General features: G+C 30.2%; 5 protein-coding genes across 9 annotated transcripts; all 5 read right to left on the reverse strand.

Annotated features, from left to right (window-relative positions):
* Positions 1–6,178: 6,178 nt before the first annotated feature.
* LOC124915492 (proline-rich receptor-like protein kinase PERK4) lies at positions 6,179–8,269 on the reverse strand. Its single transcript, XM_047456216.1, has 6 exons — positions 7,901–8,269; positions 7,727–7,816; positions 7,051–7,121; positions 6,907–6,983; positions 6,691–6,838; positions 6,179–6,613 (listed from the first exon to the last, which is right to left on the reverse strand). Exons 1-6 carry the CDS (start codon positions 8,235–8,237, stop codon positions 6,200–6,202), a joined length of 1,137 nt encoding a protein of 378 aa, XP_047312172.1. The 5' UTR covers positions 8,238–8,269; the 3' UTR covers positions 6,179–6,199.
* A 68-nt stretch (positions 8,270–8,337) lies between these two features.
* LOC124916141 (extensin-like) lies at positions 8,338–9,154 on the reverse strand. The gene is made up of 2 exons (XM_047456875.1): positions 8,475–9,154; positions 8,338–8,374 (listed from the first exon to the last, which is right to left on the reverse strand). Exons 1-2 carry the CDS (start codon positions 9,152–9,154, stop codon positions 8,338–8,340), a joined length of 717 nt encoding a protein of 238 aa, XP_047312831.1.
* A 357-nt stretch (positions 9,155–9,511) lies between these two features.
* LOC124915445 (F-box protein At5g49610-like) lies at positions 9,512–12,309 on the reverse strand. Of its 2 annotated transcripts, XM_047456159.1 has the most exons (3): positions 12,192–12,309; positions 10,764–10,983; positions 9,512–10,673 (listed from the first exon to the last, which is right to left on the reverse strand). In XM_047456159.1, the coding sequence occupies exons 2-3, from the start codon at positions 10,977–10,979 to the stop codon at positions 9,522–9,524; spliced, it is 1,368 nt and encodes a 455-aa protein (XP_047312115.1). In that variant the 5' UTR covers positions 10,980–10,983; positions 12,192–12,309; the 3' UTR covers positions 9,512–9,521. The 2 variants fall into 2 exon arrangements, with proteins under 2 accessions (XP_047312115.1, XP_047312114.1); XM_047456158.1 differs by lacking the exon at positions 12,192–12,309 and having other exon boundaries at positions 10,764–11,068.
* Positions 12,310–13,955: 1,646 nt separating this feature from the next.
* On the reverse strand, positions 13,956–17,116 carry LOC124914097 (acidic leucine-rich nuclear phosphoprotein 32-related protein-like). Of its 3 annotated transcripts, XR_007096799.1 has the most exons (3): positions 15,680–17,115; positions 14,508–14,883; positions 13,956–14,283 (listed from the first exon to the last, which is right to left on the reverse strand). XR_007096799.1 is itself a non-coding variant. In XM_047454576.1 (2 exons), the coding sequence occupies exons 1-2, from the start codon at positions 16,784–16,786 to the stop codon at positions 14,578–14,580; spliced, it is 1,230 nt and encodes a 409-aa protein (XP_047310532.1). In that variant the 5' UTR covers positions 16,787–17,116; the 3' UTR covers positions 13,956–14,577. The 3 variants fall into 3 exon arrangements, 2 of the variants coding, with proteins under 2 accessions (XP_047310532.1, XP_047310530.1); XM_047454576.1 differs by having other exon boundaries at positions 13,956–14,883; positions 15,863–17,116; XM_047454574.1 differs by having other exon boundaries at positions 13,956–14,883.
* Positions 17,117–18,130: 1,014 nt separating this feature from the next.
* Positions 18,131–19,682, reverse strand: LOC124916527. 2 transcript variants are annotated; one of them, XM_047457258.1, is made up of 4 exons: positions 19,283–19,682; positions 18,965–19,192; positions 18,682–18,815; positions 18,131–18,371 (listed from the first exon to the last, which is right to left on the reverse strand). In XM_047457258.1, exons 1-3 carry the CDS (start codon positions 19,517–19,519, stop codon positions 18,726–18,728), a joined length of 555 nt encoding a protein of 184 aa, XP_047313214.1. In that variant the 5' UTR covers positions 19,520–19,682; the 3' UTR covers positions 18,131–18,371; positions 18,682–18,725. The 2 variants fall into 2 exon arrangements, with proteins under 2 accessions (XP_047313214.1, XP_047313213.1); XM_047457257.1 differs by lacking the exon at positions 18,131–18,371 and having other exon boundaries at positions 18,452–18,815.
* Between the last annotated feature and the right edge of the window lie 5,171 nt (positions 19,683–24,853).

Below are 24,853 nucleotides of genomic sequence, written 5' to 3' on the forward strand. Positions count from 1 at the left end.
TTTACTTTTTAACCGCAAGATAGTTACTTAATAACGGTATTATATATAGTTCAACAACTATAGTTAGTTATTAACGGTCTTATTTTTTATTTGTCCGTGTTAATGTCACCTTTAAAATAGAACGCGTATTTTATTTATTTTTATTTTTAAACATTACGTATCATTATAAAAGTATTTAATGATTTCTCTATTCAATTTTTTATTATTAAAAAATATATTTAATAATTTTTTTAATATTTTTAATTATTAATATGTTTTTTAAATTGTATATATTTATTTGCTATATATATTTATTATTATTTTTATTATATATATATATATTAAGTTTGTTATTTATATATAAATATATAACTTTTTTATAATTAATATAATAGGGAGAGAAAGTGAAAAAAAAATATTCTTTTAATTATTTATTTATTGTTAGACTTAATAATTTATGTTCTTATATTTATTTAAAAAATTTGTAAATTATTTTTAATAATGAAAATGATTCAAATTATGATAAATAACGATTAATTGAACTATATTTAATTAAAAACATTCACGCACTAATTTAGTGTTTAATTATATGGATAGTTCAATCCAATTGTAAATAAAATATATGTATCAAAAATAAATTATTCAATGTTGTTTAAAGTCTATCATCTAAATATATATTTTTACATAATCAAACTACATAGTGTAATCTCAAATTTTATTAAATTATCACTCAATACTCAATAGCAGTATTATTTAATATATATATATATATATAAATAAATATTAATTATATATTTGCAAATTAATAAATACTCAATAGTAGTATTATTTAAAATATATATATAAATAAATATTAATTATATATTTACAAATTAATAGGCAAATAGAGATAATTTATTAATAGAAAAAAAATATTAATCACCATCCTATTTCATTATTTAATATTAATTAAATTATCAAAATATGATATTTATGTTTAACTATTTTATAATTTAATTAAATTATCAAAATATGATCATCTATTTTTAACTATTTTTTAATTATAAAAAAAAAAAAAAAAAGTTGTTTTGCATTATCAGATTTAGAATGTTAAAAACTACAAAAATATATATATATATATATATATATATTAATAATAAATCTCATTTAGAATAGAATTGAGATACAGTTGAAATTTATTTTTAACCGCGATAATTAGTTAATAACGGTATTATTGCAGTCTCTTTATTTTTAGATGTGACGTGTCTTTTTAAACGTATTTAATGGTTTCTCTCTTTAATTTTTTATTTTTAAAAAAATACTTAATAATTTCTCTCTCTGAAAATTTATTATTAATATGTTTTCAAAATTATATATATCAATTTGTTACATGTATATAAAATTATTATTATATATGAATTTTTTATTAATATATCTATATATAAATTTTTTATAATTAAAAAAATAATTAATTTAATATATATACATAAAGAAAGTGAAAAATAATATTTTTTTAATTACTTATTTCTTAGGCTTAATAATTTATTTTCTTATATTTATTAAAAAAATATGAAAATTAATTTTAATAATAAAAATTATTCAAATTTTAATATATAATGATTAATTGTATTATGTTAATTAAAAATATTTATCCACTAATTTACTATCTTAATCATATGGATGACACAATCCAATTAAATGATATAATGAAATATATTTACAAATAAATATATATTTAAATGTTGTTTTAAAGTATATGCCTTAAACATTCATTTTGCAAACTCAAACAGCATAATATCATTTAAAAATAATATTTGATTTAAAACATAATGATAATGTTTAATAACTTGTTTCGTTTTATTTTACTTATTTGTAATTTTTAATATAATCAAAATTTTAGAATGTATAATTCTTATACTAAAAAATAAAGAGAAATGAAAAATTAATTATGAAATTTATTTTATTAGTTCATTTTTAATTAATTATATTTTTATTAGTTCATTGTTCAATTATATAAATTATTTAAATTTATAATTATATATAAATGATAAATATACCTATATTATCTAATATATTTAAATTTGTGATATATTATATTATAAATAATTGAAATAATTAATTTGAGAAAGAATTAATAAATTTTCTTTCTCATCAGTTTTTATTTTTTCCAAAACTAATGAGATAAATATATATATATATAATTATAAATTTAAATAATTTATAAATTAATTAAAAGTTAATTAATAAAATATTAATTTAAATTTAATAATTAATGCGTCAATTATTGTAATTTTTATAGTGAAGTGTAATAATAAGTTTTTACTTATCTCTTAAAAAAAATTACATAGATAATACAATTTTAATTGTATTATAAATAAATGATAAATTTAATTTAAATAATTAACATAATAGATAATATAGGTAAGAGAGGAGAGACTCCTAAAAGATGACAACATCATTCATAACTTTAACATATGAGAGTCTAACTACATATTCTCTCTATGTATACGATTTGAATGATATATATATATATATATATATATATATATATATTCTTTTAAATTAAGTTCTTATTTTGAATTATTTAAATAATTAAAAAAAATGTCATTTCACTCTATTTCATTCATATTATATCACTTTATTAATTAATTAAAATACTTAAAATATATTGTATTTTAAATTAATTTAATTTATATTTTAATCTTATATATTAAATCTCTTAAGTATTTTTATCAAAAATATTCTATAATTTCTCAAAATTACGGTCAATCATTATTTTAAAATAACACATGTTATAATTTTAACTAAGTTCAAACTAACCCTATATAAATTTTGAATCTTCCCAAACTAAAACGCTCTTTATTTTTTTAAAAGATTTATTGTCATTTCATTAAAAAAAAATTAAAGTAGATAATGAGTTTCAAATTAGACAAGTGTCACAAGTCATATCTTTGTTGAAAACAACAAATAAGTTTCAAGCAACCAAACTGAATTACAAAAACAAACACACAAACAAACCGAAGTACACTGAATTTTGGATTTATTTTTCTTTGTAACAATTTTGAAAAGAATTTTCTTTCTTCGACTTAGCTTTAAATTGTTTTCATTTTCCAAAATTCATCTCAAAGTGTAAATTAATGCATTTTCATATGTGATTATATCTTTCTATACATTTTCTTCTGATATTTGATTTATACTATGAATTATTGTATTTCGCTCTCTCTAGGTATTGTAGACCAGGGCTCTAAAATAAAATTTGAATACATTTACAAAGAAGTTGTCGCCCTTAGCATTCTCATTACTAGCTCTTTGATTTCATTCCATGTACCTAGAAAGTTTGAAATATTCATATCTTTACAAATTTACACCAAAGTTGAGATTATGGATGACAACGGGTATCTTACCCGTCGGGTAGTGAAGTACCCATCCCCGAACCCAATTTTTATTTTATTACTCATCCCCGACCCTGAACCCGACATATATATCTATTTGTATCATCATCCCCGATTCGCCGAGTACCCGATACCCGACGGGTACCCCAATTACCCGATTAAAATATAAATTTTTATTTATTATTTTCTAAATATACTGAATATTAAATATTAAAAGTACATATGAAAATATTACTTACTTATATAGTTATATGGTAGAAGTTGAACAATATACATACATGAACTTCAACAAAAATTAGAGAAAAAATTGAAACAAGAGAGAAATAAGAGATGTTAATCTTAAAAATAAAAAATGAATAGAGAGAGAAAATATTTGTTATTAAATAAAGGAAAATTAAGAGTCATGGGGAATATAAATTAAATTAATTATTGCGTGGGGAGTGGGTGGTTGAGTATTGGTATAACTAATTAATTAATATATTTAATGTAAATTTATAAGGATGGTATTGATTTGAAATTTGAAAAGTCAATTTAATTTTTAATATATATATATTTAATATTAATATTTCTATTTCGGGTATCGGGTATCGGGTTTGCGTTTTGTACACTCCCCATCTCCGAACCTGATCGGGTAATCATTTTCATTCCTCATCTTCGACCCCGACCCCGATTTAAAATATTCAAACCCGAATCCGATCATCGGGTATCCACGGGTATCGGGTATATGGGTACCCATTGCTAACCCTAGTTGAGATACAAACGACCATTCCTCAAACAAGTGATTAATGTTTTCCTCATATATTGTACAGATTGGACAATTAACGTCTGGAATACTCATGTATTTCCTGATTCTGTCTCTTGTCGACAATATTTTCTTATATGTCATCCAAAAGATGAATTGAATTTGAGGGATAATCTCTGTAGACTAAACGATTTTATGCCAATCGACTACCTTTTCCTTTGTTCTAAAAATTTTCCAAGTTTTTTGCGCTACAAATTTTCCATTTGTTTCAGTTTCTCCAGCATTTAGTATCAACCTTTTCATTGAACTACGTGTTGTTGATTAAGCTTAATATTATTCTTCCATCTAGTATGCTTCTCAGGATTGAGTTGTATCTTCCATGTTTTACGTCTCTGATCGAGATTCGAGGATAAAAGATTGTTCTCTTATTGTTCTTGTTTATAATTCTTCTATAAAAATTAAGAGATTATTTTATAGCCCTAGATAATGCGAGAATAATACTCCATTCCATTGTCTATGCTGAATTTCATTATCTTATGCGCCTCCTTTCTGTATATTATGACTTTTTTAATGACCATGTCATTTCCTCCTTAATTCCGCATGTCCAAATGCTAGTTTATCTTTTCATTAATCTTGTGTGGATTCATTTAACGCATAGGTAGTTGGATTTCTTTTTAAGGGCCCATATATGACGGATAGTGATGTCTCTATTCTATTCCACGCTCTCTTGATTCCTAGCCCTCCTTCCTCTTTTAGGGTGCAAAAATTTTCCACTTAATTTTTTTCCTCCTCTATCTTGTGTGCCCAAATGTAATCCCTTCTTTGATTAGACTAATAGATTCAAAATCTGCATTAACCACTAAAAACTCACTTTTTATTTTCAACTTCAACCATCTTTTAACTTTCTCTAATTTCTCTATAGTTTTTGTAAACTTTTTCCACTTTTTCTTTAGTTTTGTTGAACTCTAATATATAATAACAATATAGTTGTTATAATTTTCAACTTCAATAACATAATTATGCAATGTAAGTAAAGAATATTTTATTTTTGTTTTTAATATTTAGAAAATAATAAATATAAAATCATATTTTAATAGGGTAATGGGGTACCCGACGAATTGGGGATGGGATACAAATAGAGATACCCATCGGGTTTGAGTTGGGGTCGGATAATAAAATAAAATTCGGGTTCGGAGAAGAGTACCCAATAAGTAGGATAACCATTGTCATCCATATCCCAGAGTAAAATAGATTGAGAGTAAAATAATCTTGAAAAGAAATATGTTCCATTGTTATTACTAGTAATGGTCATTTACTTTAATTAAAACATTGTTAATAAAAATGGAACTCATAACCATGGTTAGGTTATGGGCTTGTTTGAGGAAAGAAATTTTTAGATTTTACCTGAGTTTTATTAAAAAAAAAAATTGTTTGATAAAAAATAGAAAAAAAATAGATTTTAAAATTTGAAGACTAATTTGCCTTTTGAATTTTTAGAATATGGTGTAGGTGAGAAAATGGTGGTTTAGAGATAAAGGATAAAGTTAGAAGGTAATTTTGATATTTAAATGATAAAATTATTTGATTTGATTTGATAATTGATAAGATATTTGAGTTTTAGAATAAAAACTGAGTTTTATCCCAAAAACTCTTTCATCAAATCAAACGAGACTAGGTCTAACCATTTTTGAAAAATAAATAAATTCTTTATCTCCATAATGCAAACAAAAATAAAATTAAGGTGAATCGTACTTTTGTACCCTTATTTTGGTTGAGCTTTGACCTTTTGTTTTTTTATTGCTTTATTTTTCTTCAATAACAAATTTGAAACTTTGGCACATTTCATGAAAAGTGATGTCAGACTTTTAACTAGCCGTACGTTCACTCATACCTCGTGGTCCATAATAAATCGGCATCTTTGTACCTTTTCACAAAATATTATTAGAATATTTTTAATTTACCTCTTTTTTCTCTAATCAAAAAATTTAAACACAATTAGTCATGAATTAGTCGTGAATACTAATTAATGTTGTAAAAAATTTCAATACATATATCTCATCCTCATCATTGTTATCCTTTTATTTATTAGTATTATAACGTAATCTTTTTAAATTCTCGGTTTTCCCATAGATCGCATCTCCATCGATGAATCACTCGAACTTTCAGAATGATTGAGTCTATATTCACTTGTATCACCATATTCACTGCTATTGAAATCTTGATTAGACATAACCATCTGCCTAAACTTGGTCATGTCGGCATTGTATGCGCCCGTATCATACGCCGACGAATTACCCTGACCGGACTTAGAATCATTAAGAGCGTCGAGAGGTAAGTCCCCTTCTAAGCTGCGAACAATTTGGCTCATTTTTGGGCGTCTTTTAGCAGAATGACGAACACTAGCGCTAGCGCAAGCAACCATATGTGACATCTCAGTATGGTCATAGTTCCCCTCCATCAATGGATCCGCTACCTCATTGAAATTCCCATCTTCTAGGGCTTTAACAAGAAGTGGCCTAGCCTGATAAACAATTCTTAGATTAATTATTTTATTTGGTTGATCAAATTAAAATACATTTGAATATTGAATATACTTACCCAATCTACCAAGGTATCCTCCATGATTTGGCCCGTCGGATCTAGTGGTCTTCTTCCGGTTATAAGCTCGAGAAGCATAACACCGAAGGAGAAGACATCGGATTTCTCGCTAAGCTTCCCACTCGATGCATACTCGGGAGCTAGATACCTAGATTAGTAATCACCATTTTATTAGTATTGCTCATTATAGGAATTAAGTATTGGTAAAATATTTACCCAAAAGTTCCCATAACTCGGGTGGAGACATGAGTATCGTTGTCAACTGTTAGCTTGGCTAGCCCAAAATCAGCCACCTGGATTGGTAAGCAAAATAAATGAATTATAATCAAGAAAAAATGAAAGTAAAAACTTATTAATTACCATGGCTTCAAAGTTGTAGTCTATTAGGATGTTGGCAGTTTTAATGTCCCGATGTATAATTCGTGGATGACCTGTGATGCGTAAAAAAAATCGAAAAAATAAAGTCAAATCGATGAAAAATCAACTAAAATAATTATAAACCGATTTATCAAAACCGAGTTCTGACCGATTCATAATTTTTTTTTGACAAGTTAGATAATACAATACTGACGGATCAAGAATTAAAGTTAGGGTGAACTGGAAAAAAAAAAGTTTGAATAGAAGTTAGAATTTTTTTTGGAAATTTAAACGAATAGATTAACTTAGATTTTTGCCTATTTTTAAGAATTAAAAAAATAAATAATAATATAAATTAAAAAATTAAAAAGTTAGGGTTATGATACATTTTTAGGTTGGACTTAGCCCTTCCAACTCAACTTTAATGTAGATCCGGCCCATTTACACATATGTGATTTTTTTTTTTGTCTTTCTAGCATAACATATTTTGTTTTTTAAGGGTTAAATCTTGACACTTTTCTTTATTATTTGTATATTTGACTTTTTTTTTTCTCCTAAAACTCATTTTAATTTATTATTTTTTAAATTAAATATTTGTTTTATAATGTATTTGACAGTGGATGAAGATTATATGATCATGACTATTAATTTATATGTTTTTTGAATTTTGTAGACTTACAATCCTCGTGAAGGTAAGCAAGTCCTTTGGCTGATCCAAGGGCAATCTTCAACCTAGTTCCCCAACTCATGGGAGCCTGACCTGATTTACCTGTAATTGTAAAAAAAACAGCATTTTGTTTCACAATATGGTTAAACAAACCTTAAAATCAAGGAAACCATTGATTAATATTACCATGAAGATGGTATTCCAATGTTTGATTAGGAACAAATTCATAAACCAAAATGCGTTGACCATCGGCTATGGAATACCCAACAAGCGAAACAAGATGACGATGATGAACACGGCTAATGATATCAACCTCTGCTTGAAACTCTCTATCTCCTTGCCCACTACCGGACTTAAGACTCTTAACTGCCACCTCCTTTCCATTTGGCAATATCCCTTTGTGAACGAACCCAAACCCACCTTGACCTATTACGTTCGCCTGAGAGAAACCACCGGTGGCGGCTGCCAGTTCTTCGTAAGTGAATAGGATGTTGTTCCCGCTTAGGTTCATGCTCGGAGACATTGACACAGGCGTGTAATGTGGCCCACCTGAGAAACCAGAGCTATTTAGTTGAGAAGACGAACCCATCATTCCCGGTGGTGGTTGAAGCTTTACTATGTGATCACCCCCCGCCGTGTTCTTCCCATATAAATTGCCACCTGATCTTTAAAATTATTATCATGTTTGTTAAAAAGTTGGATTTTTTTTGTTAATTTGATATTAAAGGTTGCTTTTTTACCCGCGGGTGGTGGAGGGTACGGCGTTCTTCTCTTCTTTCTCCTCATACAACAAATTACCCCGATGATTGCCATCGCGAAAATGATGATACAGGTTATTGCTAATGCGATAATCAATCCCGTATTCTCTGAAGATGACCCATTTCCCGATGACCCACCTGGGTGAGATGTTCGTGACGAACCCGAAGAAGGGGACTTGTCCTTTGACGACGAATGCGAAGACTTAACAGCCGGCGGAGGTGGCCGTGTTTGTTCTGAAAATGGAGGAGAATTCGTCTGCTGAGGTGGCGATGGAACTGTTGAAGATGATGGCGGGGAAGCTTCATGATCATGATTTTTGGAAGGAGGTGGTGAAGATTCATCTTTTGACTTTTCAGGCGATGGGGGAGGAGTTGTTGACGATTCAGACGGTGGTGGTGGAGATTCTGACGACGGTTCAGGCGGTGGAGGAGATTCTGATGATTCAGGTGGGGGAGGAGGAGGAGGAGATTCTGACGGTTCAGATGGAGGTGGAGGCGATTCTGACGGTTCAGGTGGAGGTGGTGTCGATGATTCATCGGGAGGAGATGATTCAGGTGGCGGAGGAGATGAATCAGTGTTGGTCGGTGAAGAAGAAAAATCTGACATTAATGAAGTGTCTAATGCTGTTTTGTCCGGTGGAGATGAATTTGATTCAGGCGCCGGAGCAGTCACGTTGGCCATCTTTCACCGGAAAACGTAACTGCTCACAGAAATCCTTAAACCTTATTATTATTATTATTAAAGATTGAACAATGATTCTCAATATTACTTTCTGGGTTTCTCCATTTCGAAACGGAGAGGAGATCTCTTCTCTCTCTCTCTCCCCTCTGTTTCTCTCTGTTTTTACCCCCTCTCTCTCTCTAAAAAGAATCTAACATGTTCAGTTATTTGCTCCTAAACATATCCATACTAATAATAGAATAGCAAATTAATATGATCCATTTTCAAAAAAAACATCAAACTTTTATTCAACATTCAAAACACACATTGATTCAAAACAGAGGAATCTCTAACAAAACAAAGAAAACAAACATAAAAGTGATTAGATTTAAGGATCAACAGTAACAAGACTGTTGACATAAGTAAGGTACTTAGCTTCCCATTTGTTACCCACGTTTTTATTCATCAAAACGATTTCTTTTTCCTTCAAATGGTAACCATAAACCCTGTCTTCACATAATAGAATCAATATTTCACCTTCAACAGATTGTAGAAGACGGCAACAATCATCCCTATCAATAATCCCCGCAGTCATCGCATTACGAGCAATCGGCAACTTCAATGTTTTCATCACCCCAAAATCCCATCCTTGGTAGATATTAATCACGATTGCATCGGATGATCGACGTGACTCTATCTGAACATAGCTAAACTCGCCCTGCAATTCAGTTAACACCCCTTTCTTTAACCCAACAGCCATAGGAAGTGACATAACACCACAATGTTCTGTTTTCAAATCGAAAGCCAGAATTGAACGAGAGGTTGTTTGCCAATATACATGTCCCTTCATGTAAAAACATTCAACGAATTCAACATTCTCTTCAAGTTCCAAACAAATAGTCTCTGAGCATCTCCATGTATTGTCTTTAGATGAATAGATTTCGAAAAGGACAAAGGGTTGGTCCATCATGGAATGGGCAGCGACCACTTGATATTCAGCTGCGAAATTGAGCACTGATGGCTCGAAAACCAGAATTGCAGATTCCTGACAGTGAAGATAATTGCTTTTAGGAAGCTCACGATATTGTTTGGTCAAAGGATTGCAGACATAGTAAGCCCCTTCATTTTCCCAACCATTGCCTCTGCATAAAAGCAGGCCATGGTTGGATGTTATCAACGAGATAGATTCAGGCAGGAATTCAAGTGGTTTGGGAATGCCAGAACATGAAGATTTGTCGTCAAACGCAATGAAAGTTATAGAAGTAGGATTATCATCTTCATCTTGGCCTGATTGACGAAAGAATCCCGATAAATCTCTGTGAAGATAGCTTTGCTGATGAGCCAGGAAGGGTGAGGAGATCCATCTATCCCAATCTTTAGAAACAGACCGGAATTTGAGAAGCAGTTTTGCAGGAAGTAATGGAAGAACTTCAAATTTGACAATGTCTTTCAGTTCTCTGTTTTTCTCATCAACTTCATAAGGACAGCTAAGATTATCAGGTTCTTGCAGACAGATATTGGTTTCAAATGGACATAATTGCTGGGAAGAAGAAACCCATATCAAAATCATCAAGTTTTATAAAAAAATAAAAAAAAAAGGAGAAAACATTCAACATACATACATACATACCTCTTCTTCCACATCGTTGTTGAATTCCCAACAACCATTGCTCGTGTCTGTGTCTGTGTCCGATGACGGCTCTGTTACTTGTACCTCGCCGGAGGAGTTGTCGGATGCATATGATATCTTGTCGGAATCACTAAAGATTTTAGGGAAATTCTCGAAATCAACTATGACATATGAATTATCATCATCATCATCATCTTCAGACAGCTGCCGTTCCATTTTGCTGTATGAATCAAGGGTTTGATCGAATCATAAAAATATAACCAGTGAAGAAGAACAGATTAGAGAGAAGATGATTATTGTGGGTCAAATGAATTACAGTCTTTCTTTCAATTCTCCAATCTTAATTTCTTCGACTTTAGCAATGTGGAAGAAATTGTTTGTTTATGTGATAAACGTGTCAAATATCTATTGGCTTGACTAGTATCAAGTCTTAAAATATAATAGTACTACATTTCTTCATTACAAAGTAAAAAAGCATATGTCATTTGGATAACTAGTAACAAAATGGTTCATTTAATTATCCATTTCAATGAAAACTGAAACCATCATAATCACTGTTAACTAGATCAACATAATTTAACCCTAATCAATCATCATAAATCACCATTCACTATCATGAATTTTCAAGCATTTTGTTTTTGTTTCGAAACTAAAAGAAAAAAAAAAAAAAAAGCAAACCCAAATGAATTTCCAACATGAAATAAGAAAAACATAAAGGCAAATTGAAAAAAGTAAGTCATGTAAAGAAAAGCAAAGAGTTTGTAATGAAGCAAAAAGACATAGCTTTATCTATACTTTTATAAGAGTCATAGGATCATTGATTTAATGGGTTTATTCAGATTAAACATTAAACAAGTAAGCCTAAAATTATGAACTGACATTAAACATTAATATATGTTGAGATTAGTAGAAAGTTGAAAAAATCAAGTAAAATTGAGCTAGACTTAAGGTGTTATATGCACCAATGTATTATTTAACATATTTATTATAGATTAGGTGAGAGTTTTTTGTCCCTATATTGAATTTTGTGTCACTGTAAAATGAAATATGGATATTAGGTTTTCTTTTTCTTTTCTGAAATTGCATCTTTCCTCGAAGAACACTCATAACCGCAAGCATGTTCATCAAAACGCATAGATGTTAGAGATTTGTTATGCCTAATAAAATAAGAACCGGATATTGAAATTCTTCAATCTTGAATCCACAATTTATAAAACCCTAAATGTATAATAATGGGATCTTAAGATTAACTATATAATAAAGTGATTGTGTTTCCCATAAATAAAATTAACCCTAATTAGTGATTTTGGTAGAAAGACAAAGCATAAGAATCGATTTCCTCTGAATAATATGATTTAACGATTAATAATGTACGAAGATTTAATTGATCAATATTAATCATGATGATATATAGAAGGATGAATATACCTGGGAAGATATGACTTCGTCTTCAAACTCTGTACGTGTTCTTAAATTCCCTATAGTGGGTGGGATCGCTTATTAGAAGAAGAAGAATTAACTATTTATACGAGGTAAGGTAGCCTAAATATACTCTTTTCCTTCATTTTTATTTTGGGTCTTTTCTTCCTTAAATAAATAATAATAATTCAAATGTTTATTATAAAAAAAAAATGAAAATACAAATGAGCCACCTGTCAAATTCAATCCGTCTATTTGTTTGAATTTTTTTTTTAAGAAATAAAACCCTTATTTCAATACTTTCAATTTTACTGGTTTTCAATCCTTTTATATTAATCTTTTCACCTATACAGGGATGACAACGGTTGGGTAGCGAAGATTTCCAAAATCGATTTTTATTTTATTACTTATTCCCGAGTATATCTATTTGTATCTTCATTCCCGATTCATTGGGTACCCGATACTCGACGGGTACCAATTGCCCGATTAAAAATGAATTTTTATTTATTATTTTCTAAATATACTAAATACTAAATATTAAAAACACATATAAAAAAATATTACTTACTTGTATAATTATATTATCGAAGTTGAACAATATATATGAACTTAAAAAAAATTAAAGAGAAGTTTAGCAAAAATTAAAAAAAATGTTGAAAAAAACGAATAGATAGATATTAATCTTGAAAGTAATAAATAATTAGAGAAAGAAAATATATTTTGTTATTAAAGAAATGAAAGATTAAAAGTAATAGAAAATATGAATTAAATTAATGATGGCATGCAGGAATGAATCTTAGAGTGTTGGTATAATTAATTGAATAATATATTTAATATAAATTTCTAATGATGGTATTAATATGAAATTTGAAAATTTATTTAATTTTTTAATAAATATATATATAATATTTCGGGTATGAAGTATCGGGTTTAGGTTTTGTACACTCTCCATTCCCGACCTTGAACCCGACCAAGTAATCATTTTCACGCCCCATACCCGACCTCGACCTCGACCTCGATTTAAAATACTCAAACCTAAACCCGACCATTGGGTACCATAAGTATCGGATATAAGGGTACCCATTATCATCCCTACACCTACCTCCTTTTAATTAAAAAAAATACATCACTAAAAAGTTAGAATTGAAAAAATTGTATATACTTATATTGTGATCAATGCAAACGTATATTTGCATTTGCAAGAGAGAGAAAATTGATGAAAACCCATTTTTAGTTTGAGAATAGGTGTCCACTGTTGGAGTTGCTCTAAGAGTGTATTAATTCTCTCAAAGTTAATAAATTTATTTCATTTTCTAAACAGGTATAGACAGTCAATCTTCTTAGTATGATTTTAAAAGTTAGGTATATCATGCAAACTCCCTCCTATTAAGAGCTTGTTTGATTGAGTTATTTAGAGATTTTATTAAGCTTATTGTTTGATAAAATAATATGTTATTATTGGTGTTTTTAAATGATTAAATTACTAAAAATATATTTTCATATCTTGTAAAAGTTTAAACATGAAAGCAACCAGATAGATCAAGCTGTGGGTGAACTTTCTTATATGAAAATGTAAATAAATAAAAGAATCCCGCAATGTTCTTACATACCCAAGCCCACCATTCAATTCCAACAGTTGAGTTTCGCAAGCCCATAGATAACACAATATACAAATGTTTCAAGGCCCATTAAGAAGAAGAAGAAGAATTAAATGGTAAGAGAGAGAGAAAAGAAATATATTAGTGTCTCAAGTGTCTACTACAAAACGCCACGTCAACCATCGAAAAAACAAAGATTCATTTAGCAAAATCCACGCGTCAAATGAGAAAAAAGCACAATTACTGACAAGTTCAGTAGGAGGGAGGAGGGGATGATTCAATGTTGCAGGAATCACCCAAAGTAATCTACAACCGTTCTTTACAAACAATAATAACAACTTCAATACCACCACCATCATCCAAGAGTTTCCTTTTTCCTTTTTTTATAAAAAAAAAAGAGAGAGAGAGAGAGAGATTACATATATCCGGAGTTTTTTTTCCTTCTTCTTACCAGTTACCTCTTTGCCAATGCCCGACCCGTGAAGAGTAACCGCCAAAATAAACTACCATTTGAAATCACAAAAGTTAACGTTACTACATAGGTAGGAAGGCAAAGAAGGGGACCAACTAACTTTTGAATTATGATGATGATGATTGATGGCATGCATTACCATCATTCCCATCTTAAAAATTGGCGCCATTTTTTCACTACTGCTGCTCATAGCAAATAAAAGCTATCCATCCATCCATCCACTAATATTAATACTAATAGTTTTATGTTACCAACCTCTTCTTCTTTCTTCTTCTTCATGAAATCAACCACCACCATGGATGTTCATGATCATCATCACACACTACTATCTTTTCTTTGACGAAGATCTACTGTTCTCCACATCATCATCATCATCATCGTCGCCATCATCGTCGTCATCATCATCATCATCGTCTCTCTTCCTCTTTGGATGAGAGGATGAAGGTGCTACAGCCTGAACTTCGCCATCATCGTCTTCCTCTCCTTCTTCATCTTCCACATCTTCTTCCAAGCCATCTTCATCGTCGTCATCATCGTCATCTTCTTTACCAGGTTCCATATCACTGGCATCAACTTCATCTCCAACTTGACTAACTGGTTGAACCAAGTAACCTTCCCCATAATCTTCATCCTGCAAACAATCAATATTATTATATCCAAGAGGAAGATGTCAGAAACTTAACCAAAAATCGTTATTCTGCCATTTTAAAGACATTTACAGATGTCAGATCATTAAAAAATCATGAAATTAACAAAATATCTTGAGATGGGAGATTCTAATCTGAAAGTGTGTTGGTGAGGTGACATCATTGTCCAAAAATTAAACTTCACAAAACAAGAACAAAAATAGTATTCCCTTCAAAAATATCAAAAGAAAATGAGGGTCTGAAGCAGTGAATGTTGCTTAAAGAATCTAAAAGGGAACAGAAAGAGGATCATGTGAGCAAGAACTAGATCATTCTAAATACTAAGAACGAAGCAGACAACCAACAATTGAAGACAGAGGGAAGTTCTTATAAAACTCAGGTAAAGAGCAATTCAATCACTAGCTATGGCTAGCAAACTGACTATTCCGTTGAACCAAAAAATGATCAAAATGACCATTGAAGGAGCATAATTGTCATCTTTCTCAGTAACTTTGTTAACAGAAATGAACCATGTAACTTTTTTGCAAGCAATCAAGCATTTACTCGAAAAACAGCCAACTTAAGCTTGAAAGCAAATTTTAAAGAAAAACAGGTCAATCATTGGGTATTTTAACAAGGAAACTGAAAATTATTCTACCAGTACTATTAAGTGAAAAAAGCAAAAAATAAGCAAGAATGAACCCGAATAATAAGATCGATGTTACCTGCAAAGTTAGTTAAAAAAGGATGCAGGACAGTGGAAATGATGTCAAATTAATAGTAAAGAGGAAAATTGTATACCTCTTCTTCATCATCCTCAAAATCAACACCATCAACAGCAAGATGCTCTTCCTCTCCAGTTTCCCCATCATCATCCTCGTCAGGACCTTCCTCACCCTGCTCATGCCCATCTATCTCTCCCTCAGTACTAGTCAATCTACCAGTACTCTCCGGCAACCCCAAATCCCCTTCATCGTTATCAACCTCTTCTTCATCATCATCCTCCTCATCATCTTCATCATCATCCTCAACCCCATCTTCATCGTCACTATCATCAACATCATGAACCTCCACAACATCTTCATCCTCGCCATCATCTTCATCAATCTCTTCCATTGAATAAGTATCATCTTCTTCATCATCCCCATCATCCTCATCTTCCTCTGCATTCCCAGAAGCTACCACTCCAAATCCGTTTGAAACATTATTAGTAAGAGCCTGATTTGAACGCCCAGCTCCCCTAACAGTCTCAGTTTCTTCTTCATCTGCATCACTCTCTTCATCTTCATCAACATCAACAATCCCATCAGCCCCAGAACTATGCCCATTATTCAAAGTTAAAGGATGTTCCTCTCCATCTACTTCACCACTTCCCGGATCATCATCTTCTTCATCATCATCCTCTTCCTCATCATCAGATTCAGGTCTCTCATTCTCATCAGCATCCATTTTATCCAAATACTTTAAAGACTTAATCAAACCAAAAACCCTTGATCTATAGTCCTTTACACGAGTAACTGGACACTCATATAGGTCAAGAGAAACAACCTTAAGCTCAGCAAGAGGCTGCAGATCATTTATATCCTGGATTCTATTATTTGACAAATCAAGATCTCTCAATGACTGTAGTCCAGCTTCAACAAGAAGCTCTAGCCCGCCAGCGATTCTATTATCAGATAGGATTAGTTTTTGAAGATTTTGAAGGCGGGGAAATTGTTCGAGAGATGCTAAACCGATGTTTGCAAGGGAAAGATGTTGTAAACCATGAAATTTCTCTAGAATCGAAGGAGGAGGAAGACGGCCGTGAACGCACTTTACAGCCCCGTCCAACGTTAAGGTACGAACAGAAGCAACATCCGTTTGTCCATCGAGCGCCGTCTCCACAGCCCTTTCCCAGATCTCGTCCATAACCTATATCAATCCTGTGCTCTTATCTCATGCAACAATTTTCAGACAACAAAATCAACTCACAATACGGAAATCAGTAGATTTTTTATAATATTTTCTGAATGGGTTCCAAAAACTGGCAAAGAAGATGATGGGTAATTGAGAAATCAAAACCTAATATATATCTATCTATCTAATCCCCTTTCACGGCTCAAAACCCTACCCTTTAAAGATTCCTTCTCTGCAACTTCGAACGGCTTATAGGACCCGTCTCTCTCTCTATATATCTCTATTGCTCTCCCTCCTTTCTATGTATCTCTCTCACACACACACATACACATACAATACTGGGTTAACTTGACCCAACCCTAGGGTTTGGGCAAATTTGACTATTTTGTCCGCTCATCTTTTGGGGCACTACAGCCGTTGGATGAAGAAGACGCGGATCGATGAGTTGGAGAAAATAAACGGTGGAGATGTATTATAAGTGTGTTTGTTTTCTGGAAGGCTGTCAATATTATTATTGGGATGGGGACGAGATAATACAAGGAGAGAATTTGATCAAATTATCGCGCTGCCCGAGTTGGACACGTCATTGCATTTTGTAAATATCTGCTAATTACGGATTTACCCCGTTCTATCCAATTATTTACTGGAATACCACACCCATATAGAATGAAGGAATTCAGCTATTTACGTCCGACTTTTTTTTTAGTTCCAAAGAAAGATGCCTAAATATTTAATATTAAATAAAAAAAATTAATAAAAAAAACATAAATAAATATATATATATATATATATATACTTTGCATTTAATGTGTTAAAGTTTATTAGTTAGCTCAAATGTCAACATTCTCCATTTTGATTGTGTTATTTTTTTATAATTAATAGAAAAACTAAAATTAATACATATATATTTTGAACAGTAATTAAATAATTAATCATTAATTTTGTTTTCACTTTGACATAAGAAAGTAAAAATAAGGGTTAGTTGATCTAAGTTTATTTTAAAATAAATTGTTTTTAATATGATTTGATGAAAAGTGGATTAATTAATAGGTTATTTTGTTAGAAAAAATATTAATTAGGTTATTTAGGTCACATAATAAAAAATATAAGAAATTAGATAATTATAATGATTTGATAAAAGGGTTAATTAATTAATTCAGAAATGTTGATGGGTTACTATTATACCACACTATATTTCACATATTGAAGATTGTTTATGATATGTTTCACCAACCTAATTGTGTGTTCAAATAAATTGATTAAATATGGTAATGTTTCCAAATGATTCATGATACAATCATGCAACTTCTCAGGTGAAAAAATATCAATACAAATCAAATTATTATAAAATTTGTCATAAATCTCAAAAGGCAATCATGGGATCATCAAACATTTGTGATCATAAAAGAAGAAAACAAAATTAAACTCAAAAACATTACAAGAATCATACAAAAGTCTCAAAAACTCCCATTAACTAAGATAGTCATCATCATATTGATAAAAAATTCTCAAAGTTTCTTGAATCCTAACTCAAAGTCCTCTCGTAAAAAGTTTGATTCGACTATAAGGTGAGATCGAATGCCTCTGCTGAAATTTTCTGCGAAAATTAATAATTCAACTCAAAGTTATCTCGTAAAATCTTTGATCTGACTATAACCAGAACATGTTGTTGAACATAGATCTTGCAATCTTCAATTCATTCTTTCTATAACTCAGATAATGCATGTCAAAAGTTTCTTCAAATTTTCCAAATGTCTCATGAACACTAACTTTGCATAACTGTTTTCCCATTGAATAAGCAATAAGTTATTCTCCAATTAGTGTAGAAAATCCAATGTGGAACTATTTGGTCTCAAACTTTGATCTTATTCATAAGAAAAAGAAGAATAAGTGGTGTTAGTAAATACATGTCAATGGCAGAGAAACACTGAGAAACTTGTGCATTGCAAATTCATAGACTGCTGCGTTCTTCCTTAGAACTCATCTTCTCATTCTTCCCCATTCCTGTTTCCTGCTGCACTGCCTTACCTTCTTCTTTACTCTGTACAAACAACATATGAATTCATCACTCAAATAACAACCATGTCACAGAATTATGGTTCAATAACCAAACCCTTTGTAAAACAAAGTCTTTTAACCATAACCCATCTACTGAAATTTTCTTTACTGAAATTTTCTTAAGCTACTAACCGGCAGTTGTTGGATAGTTGAAGAAGGAGGAAGATCGAGACTGAGTGAACGCAAGGACATCTTAGCGATCTCTGATACAGCAGCCTCACGAACGCCAGAATCATCACTGGTTAAATATTCATAGGCAGACACAAAAGCCTCTTGCCAGAACCGAGGCAATCTGATCCGACGGCTATTCGTGTACACGTCCCACATATGATTAACTACCACCGCCCTCTCCTCCAATTCCTGCAGACAAACAAATTAAGACCCTGATTAAGATATGCATAAAGATTGAATTTTTCTTTTCAGGAATTGAGTTTGTGGAATTCTTCCTACAAGGGCATCTAAATCGTCGGAATTGAGTTTGTCGAATTCGTCGGAGAAACGATTGAGATTGCCGAGAGACCAGCGGAGAGTGACGGTGCCGGTGAGGATGGAGCAGAAAGCGAGGAGCAAAAGTGCGGTTAGAGCCCAGAATTTATACCTACCCCTACCAAATGGGTGGTACGTAGAATCGGAGATCTCTTTCCTTGAAAATGACATTGATACAGGAAGAGTATCGTCATCCTTCATGCTGCTGCGATCACAATAGATAGATAGATGGGTACGATTCGATTCTATGTGGATGGATGGATGATCTTTAATTTTATCACATTTGAGCTATTACTTACATACGTTACGTACAGTCCTCCAAGAACAAACAGGTTTGGTAGAAAGACGATCGATCGATCTGATCACCCACATAGAGGGAAGTGTTTTTTCAGGTGAAAAGAAAACTTTTTTTTTTTCTATATAGATAAATATACATAATTGTGATTATCAAACCAATTTTAAGTAAATCAAAATTATAGTATAAATCCGGTCTCAGTACCTGAGTTCAGGTACGTCAGACCACAAACTCTATGCGTTTGTGGGCTTATGTGTTTAACTCGCAAAGATTAGTCTACTTAAAAAAGAATCAAAATAAGCATTTAAAAAAAACTTATGAGTTAAATTTTTAAAAGATAGTCTAAGTTAAAAACATAGTTTTGAAACTCGGTCGGTCATCAATACGGTGAAGGGATTGAGTCACTAGATTACTGATTCAACTGGTCACTATTTCATATAATAATAAAATAATATAAAATAAGCCAGCAAATTTTGACAATAAAATGATGACAATTGTTGGAATATCAGAAGATGGAGTATTTTTTAATGCATAATTGTTGAAACGAAATAAAACAACTAAATACGCAACCACAAGATTTATAGTGGTTCGGTCAAAATATATTTATATATTCACTTTCGAAGAACAAAAGACTCTCAACTTTATTATCAAGATTGTTATAGGAGTATTACAATTATTCTCTCGTAGTGAAAACTCACACACAATTAATAAGAAAGTGATGCTCTTTAGGCAAAGACTTGGTTTTCTAAAGCGACCAACTATATATTTAAATAAACTCTTAATTAGGTCAATATCAATATCTTGTTCAAATCTCTCCTATAGCTTCCAAAATATTCTTACCACATTTTCTAACTATATTTTCATAGAAAAATATCTATTTTTTTGTGTTAATCTTATTTCCAAATATCAAAATGATACACCAAAATATATAGTTTTTTTTGGGTTGAATATACTCCTTTTTTTGTACCAAAATTGTGTACCATTAATATACCTCCACCTTGATTTACAAGTCATCTCCTTTTTGTCTTCCATCATTTGATTTGTCAACAATTAAAGTCTTGATAACAACTTCTCTTGCCTCGATTATTCTCATCTCGATGTACAACCACACATCGAACTTTAGCATGGAAAACCATTCGACAAGAGTAAAACCATGAGACCCTTAGACCACTTAAATCATCCATTATATCACATATAATAAGGTACATAATGTTTTTGCAAATTAAGATTTACAACATAACGGATTACATAAACCTTCAAAAACATCATAATCATCAAAGATGGCACATATATATAAAATGTATCTTCACCAATGACGGAAATATATAATTAAACCTAGGTATATAGAGAGTGAAGAGAAAGTAGTCGAAGAAACATAGATTTTATTCTTAACGACTGTCTTCATCTTGATTTGCCTCTCTATTTATGTCTTATTCCTTTTCAGAATTATATATCTATCGAAAATTGATGACATCCAAAATGAACTTCCATCGCCTTATTTCCTCAAAATAATATACTAATCGAAAGTCGAGAAGACTCAAGACAAACTTACATTGTCTACTTCTTCAAAATCAGATATATATCAAAATCGAGGACACTCAAGACCTTATAAGTGATATGTTTGGCTCAACAGAGTTTTGATTTTTAGTTCAAACTAAAAAACATTATCATTCATATGTATAATGCAGAAGCACTTAGCCATTTCGTTAGTCTCTTGAGAAAATTATTGTATATATGGACCAAATAACGGAGGAAAACAAATACATCACATAAAAAATGAAGTGCATCATAGAAGCAATTTACTAGAAAATATGATAGTAATTGACATAAGAGGCAAACCCACATGCATGGATATTACGTATGATTGAAGGCCAAACAAATGTGTGTTAAATAATATTTTTGAACATTCCAGTAATAAATGTGAAAAAGCAATTGAAAAATAGCTAGTAGGAAAAGTTAAAAATTCAGGAGCAGAATGAGAATACTGAAACTGAATAATCGAGAAATCAAAATGAGAAAGCTGAAGATGGAGATGCAAAGAATGTGAATGATGAAGAATCAAAGGACGAAGAATTAGAGAATGAAAAAAAAGAATTGAAGGATGAAAAATGAGAAGAATCAGATGATGAAAAATGGGAAGAATCAAGAATGAAAGTAAAGGAAAATTATATTAAGAAAGTGATAAAAATGCAATGGAGAAAAGTGAAAAGAAAACTTTGAAAGTAGACTGAATAAAATCAAACAAAAATGAAGTAAAAGAATGTACAAGTAAAGGTAATTCATAAAATATTGAAACAGAATTCCTTTTATCATATTAGTGATGACTCTTCTAAAAAGAAACTAATCAAAAGGAATGAGGTCAATGCTTACAAGCAATTATCATCAAATATAACAGTTCAATCACTAATAATGAAGCATAGAGTAACAAATGATTATGCAAAGTGGTTGGGCTGCGAGTCTGCGAGAGCATCAGATTGGGATCCGAAAGCAGATGAAATAATGTTGGCTAAATTGAAAGTAATAGGATTTGTATGATTTAGTTGTCTGCTTCTATGTAATTTATGTTTTTTTTCTAATTAGATACTCTTAGATAGTTTAATTTTTTTAATCAAAATTTAGCCTTGATAATTGGTCATTTCTCTTACTTTTGAGTTGTTAAACTAAAAACAAAAAGAAAAGTTTTGATTTTGAAATTCAAACTTTTTCCAAGAAAATATAGATTTAATAGAGCCCAAATTAATATAGAGAATTAATCTTTTAACACATCTTACAAATTTTGGGCCCTCTTGAGAGCTATATTCCCATACAGTAATAATATTTTTATCTTGCTCCAAGGGTCGCCCACGGCCCATATCAAAGTCCAAGAAGCTTAACAGAATTACTGAATCAGGCTAAATATAAGGTCATATTTTACTCTTAAGGCTCAATAATGCCCATTTCAAAGTCCAAGAAGCTAAATCTATAAATGATTACTCTTAGGCCCAAGCATGCCCTAACAACTTTACCAACAAAAAAAAAATATTTAAGGCCGAATTCTTTATTTTTTATTTTAGGTAACTCAATTATTTAACACAATTTATAACGTTTTTTTAATAGAAATTGAACTAAATCCCTAATTTGTTTTATTTTAAATAAAAAGACAGTTCTAAAGTTAGACTACATCTTAATAACTTTAACTATTATAACGAAATTAAAATAAAAGACCAAAAATTACGAGTTCGATTATTACTTAAAATGTCTTGAACTGAAAAAAGATTACTCACTATCGTGCAAAATTTTTATATTAAAAAACTTAATACTTATTATGATGTAGTAAAACGAAATAGTAATCGATATTTTCTATACAACAATCATGTCGAATTACATGCTTTTTTTTACTAAATATTTTTAGTTTATTTTTTCTTGTACATTTTAATGTTATTTATTATCACAAAATAACCCTTTAATTAAAATTAATAATAGACTAGTAATTAATATATATTTTTTTTATAGTTTTCATGATAATCAAAATATGATAATTGGTCGGTTAAGAAAAGTACTACTTTTATTTACTATACAAGTATTAGCATTAAATTAATCTCACGTCCCACAATAAATAATTATTTTATGCAGGACTGGGGATGTGAAGTCCACCCAATCTTTTTTTTCTTTTACAGTTTAAATTTGACTATACATGCTAATTTTTTTAAAAAATTAATATACTTCAAAAGCTTACAATGAGTCAGTGACCTAGGTTTTTCTTGCTATATTTGAAAATTGAAATATTATTGAATTGATCATTCAAAATTTGGAAATTTGTTAGAAAGTGAGCTTGTTTCCTCTTGTTTTTTATTGTTTTACTTGAGTTTTATCCTAAAAACTCTTATTTGATAAAAATTAGGAAAAAATTAATTTTTAAAATTAAAATACTAATTTACATTTTGACTTTAAAAAATATGGTGTAGGTGAGAAAATGATAGTTTATTGAGATGAGATAAAATTAGAGAGTAATTTTAATATTTATATAATAAAATTATTTGATTTAATGGTTGATAAGATGTTTGAATTTTGGGATAAAATCTGAGTTTTATCCCAAAAACTCTTTAATCAAACGAGGCCATAGAAGATGTTAGATAGAAGGATAGGAATAACCTAGAAGCTTGTGGAAATTTCTAGAAAACTCAAGGATGATAGAATATTTGGTGAAAGAGTAACTTAGTGCGATGGATTGGGCTAAATGTAAAAGTTATTAAATGACTTGCTAGAATTGTGATATTTTAAGCATACATAATAAGCAACATTAATTTTGTGGCCTAACTATTAACATTAGCAAGAAAAAAAGGTGAAATACCAAATAATCTGGCGGCCATCTAATTAGCGGAAAAAAAAGTAAAAAAAAAATCGGGGCATTTTTTTTTACTATAACATGACAATATTAGTTTTGTTTAGAGCATTAATATTATTTTTCTTAAAAGAACTAATGACACTTTATAGTCATGACTCTCACTACAAATCAAAACATTTTTAAGAGTGTTTTCAGTAAAAATTTAGAAATATTATTTTATTAATTATGTTTTTAACGGTTATTTCTATTATACAAACAATCCCTTTATATTTATAAACAAAATTAACTAAAATAAAAAAATATGACAAATCATGTCAAACAAATATACAAATACATATTTATCTATGCAATAAATATATATAAAAAATGATTGTTTCAACTAATAAGGATAGTGAGGGGTGAGTAGGGATCATGTGAAATTAATGGGATGATTGAAGATTATATTCGATTGTTTCTTTGATTTTTATAATTTTATAATATTCTAATATGTGAGTTATATTCTATCAATATCATATCTTATATTGAGCCAGTTTAATAAATTTGTTTGGATATTTCACCATACATGTACATCCAATAATTTATAGTCTGACAACTTGTAAACTAATTTTAACCAAGTAAAACAAAATGAACTACAAAATGTCAAGAAAATAATAATTTCAAATATTTTTTTATTAAATAAAAACAAAAATCAAGTTGATATATCCATAAAATTTATTCCTAACATCATAATTTTAACTAATATATTTCTAGAGTGATTTATTTGGTTCGGGTGTTTGAATAAACCTTATATTAGACCGTGTTATATCGATTTTTATTTCAATTGATCAAATGTTTTAGTTTGAATTGAATAAGATCGGTTCATACCGTTTTAAATGATTATGTTCGAGGAGTTCACATATATGTTGATTGACTCTTT

The sequence above is a fragment of the Impatiens glandulifera genome, chromosome 9 (genome assembly GCF_907164915.1).
Source record: "Impatiens glandulifera chromosome 9, dImpGla2.1, whole genome shotgun sequence".
Taxonomy (NCBI): Eukaryota; Viridiplantae; Streptophyta; class Magnoliopsida; order Ericales; family Balsaminaceae; genus Impatiens; species Impatiens glandulifera.

What these genes read in the sequence shown, in the direction of transcription:
- LOC124916527 (XM_047457258.1), bottom strand. Translation starts at nt 19,519, where the DNA reads ATGAAGGATGACGATACTCTTCCTGTATCAATGTCATTTTCAAGGAAA. An exon ending in CCGACGATTTAGATGCCCTT is followed by an intron (nt 19,193 to 19,282) that starts GTAGGAAGAATT and finishes GTTTGTCTGCAG; the next exon opens with GAATTGGAGGAGAGGGCGGT. An exon ending in CAACTATCCAACAACTGCCG is followed by an intron (nt 18,816 to 18,964) that starts GTTAGTAGCTTA and finishes TTGTTTGTACAG; the next exon opens with AGTAAAGAAGAAGGTAAGGC.
- LOC124914097 (XM_047454574.1), bottom strand. Translation starts at nt 16,786, where the DNA reads ATGGACGAGATCTGGGAAAGGGCTGTGGAGACGGCGCTCGATGGACAA. An exon ending in TTGAGGATGATGAAGAAGAG is followed by an intron (nt 14,884 to 15,679) that starts GTATACAATTTT and finishes GATTGTTTGCAG; the next exon opens with GATGAAGATTATGGGGAAGG.
- LOC124916141 (XM_047456875.1), bottom strand. Translation starts at nt 9,154, where the DNA reads ATGGCCAACGTGACTGCTCCGGCGCCTGAATCAAATTCATCTCCACCG. An exon ending in AGAAAGAAGAGAAGAACGCC is followed by an intron (nt 8,375 to 8,474) that starts GTACCCTCCACC and finishes TTTAAAGATCAG; the next exon opens with GTGGCAATTTATATGGGAAG.
- LOC124915492 (XM_047456216.1), bottom strand. Translation starts at nt 8,237, where the DNA reads ATGTCTCCGAGCATGAACCTAAGCGGGAACAACATCCTATTCACTTAC. An exon ending in TGCTTACCTTCACGAGGATT is followed by an intron (nt 7,122 to 7,726) that starts GTAAGTCTACAA and finishes TACGCATCACAG; the next exon opens with GTCATCCACGAATTATACAT. An exon ending in AGGATACCTTGGTAGATTGG is followed by an intron (nt 6,614 to 6,690) that starts GTAAGTATATTC and finishes ATTGTTTATCAG; the next exon opens with GCTAGGCCACTTCTTGTTAA.
- LOC124915445 (XM_047456159.1), bottom strand. Translation starts at nt 10,979, where the DNA reads ATGGAACGGCAGCTGTCTGAAGATGATGATGATGATGATAATTCATAT. An exon ending in ACAACGATGTGGAAGAAGAG is followed by an intron (nt 10,674 to 10,763) that starts GTATGTATGTAT and finishes TCTTCTTCCCAG; the next exon opens with CAATTATGTCCATTTGAAAC.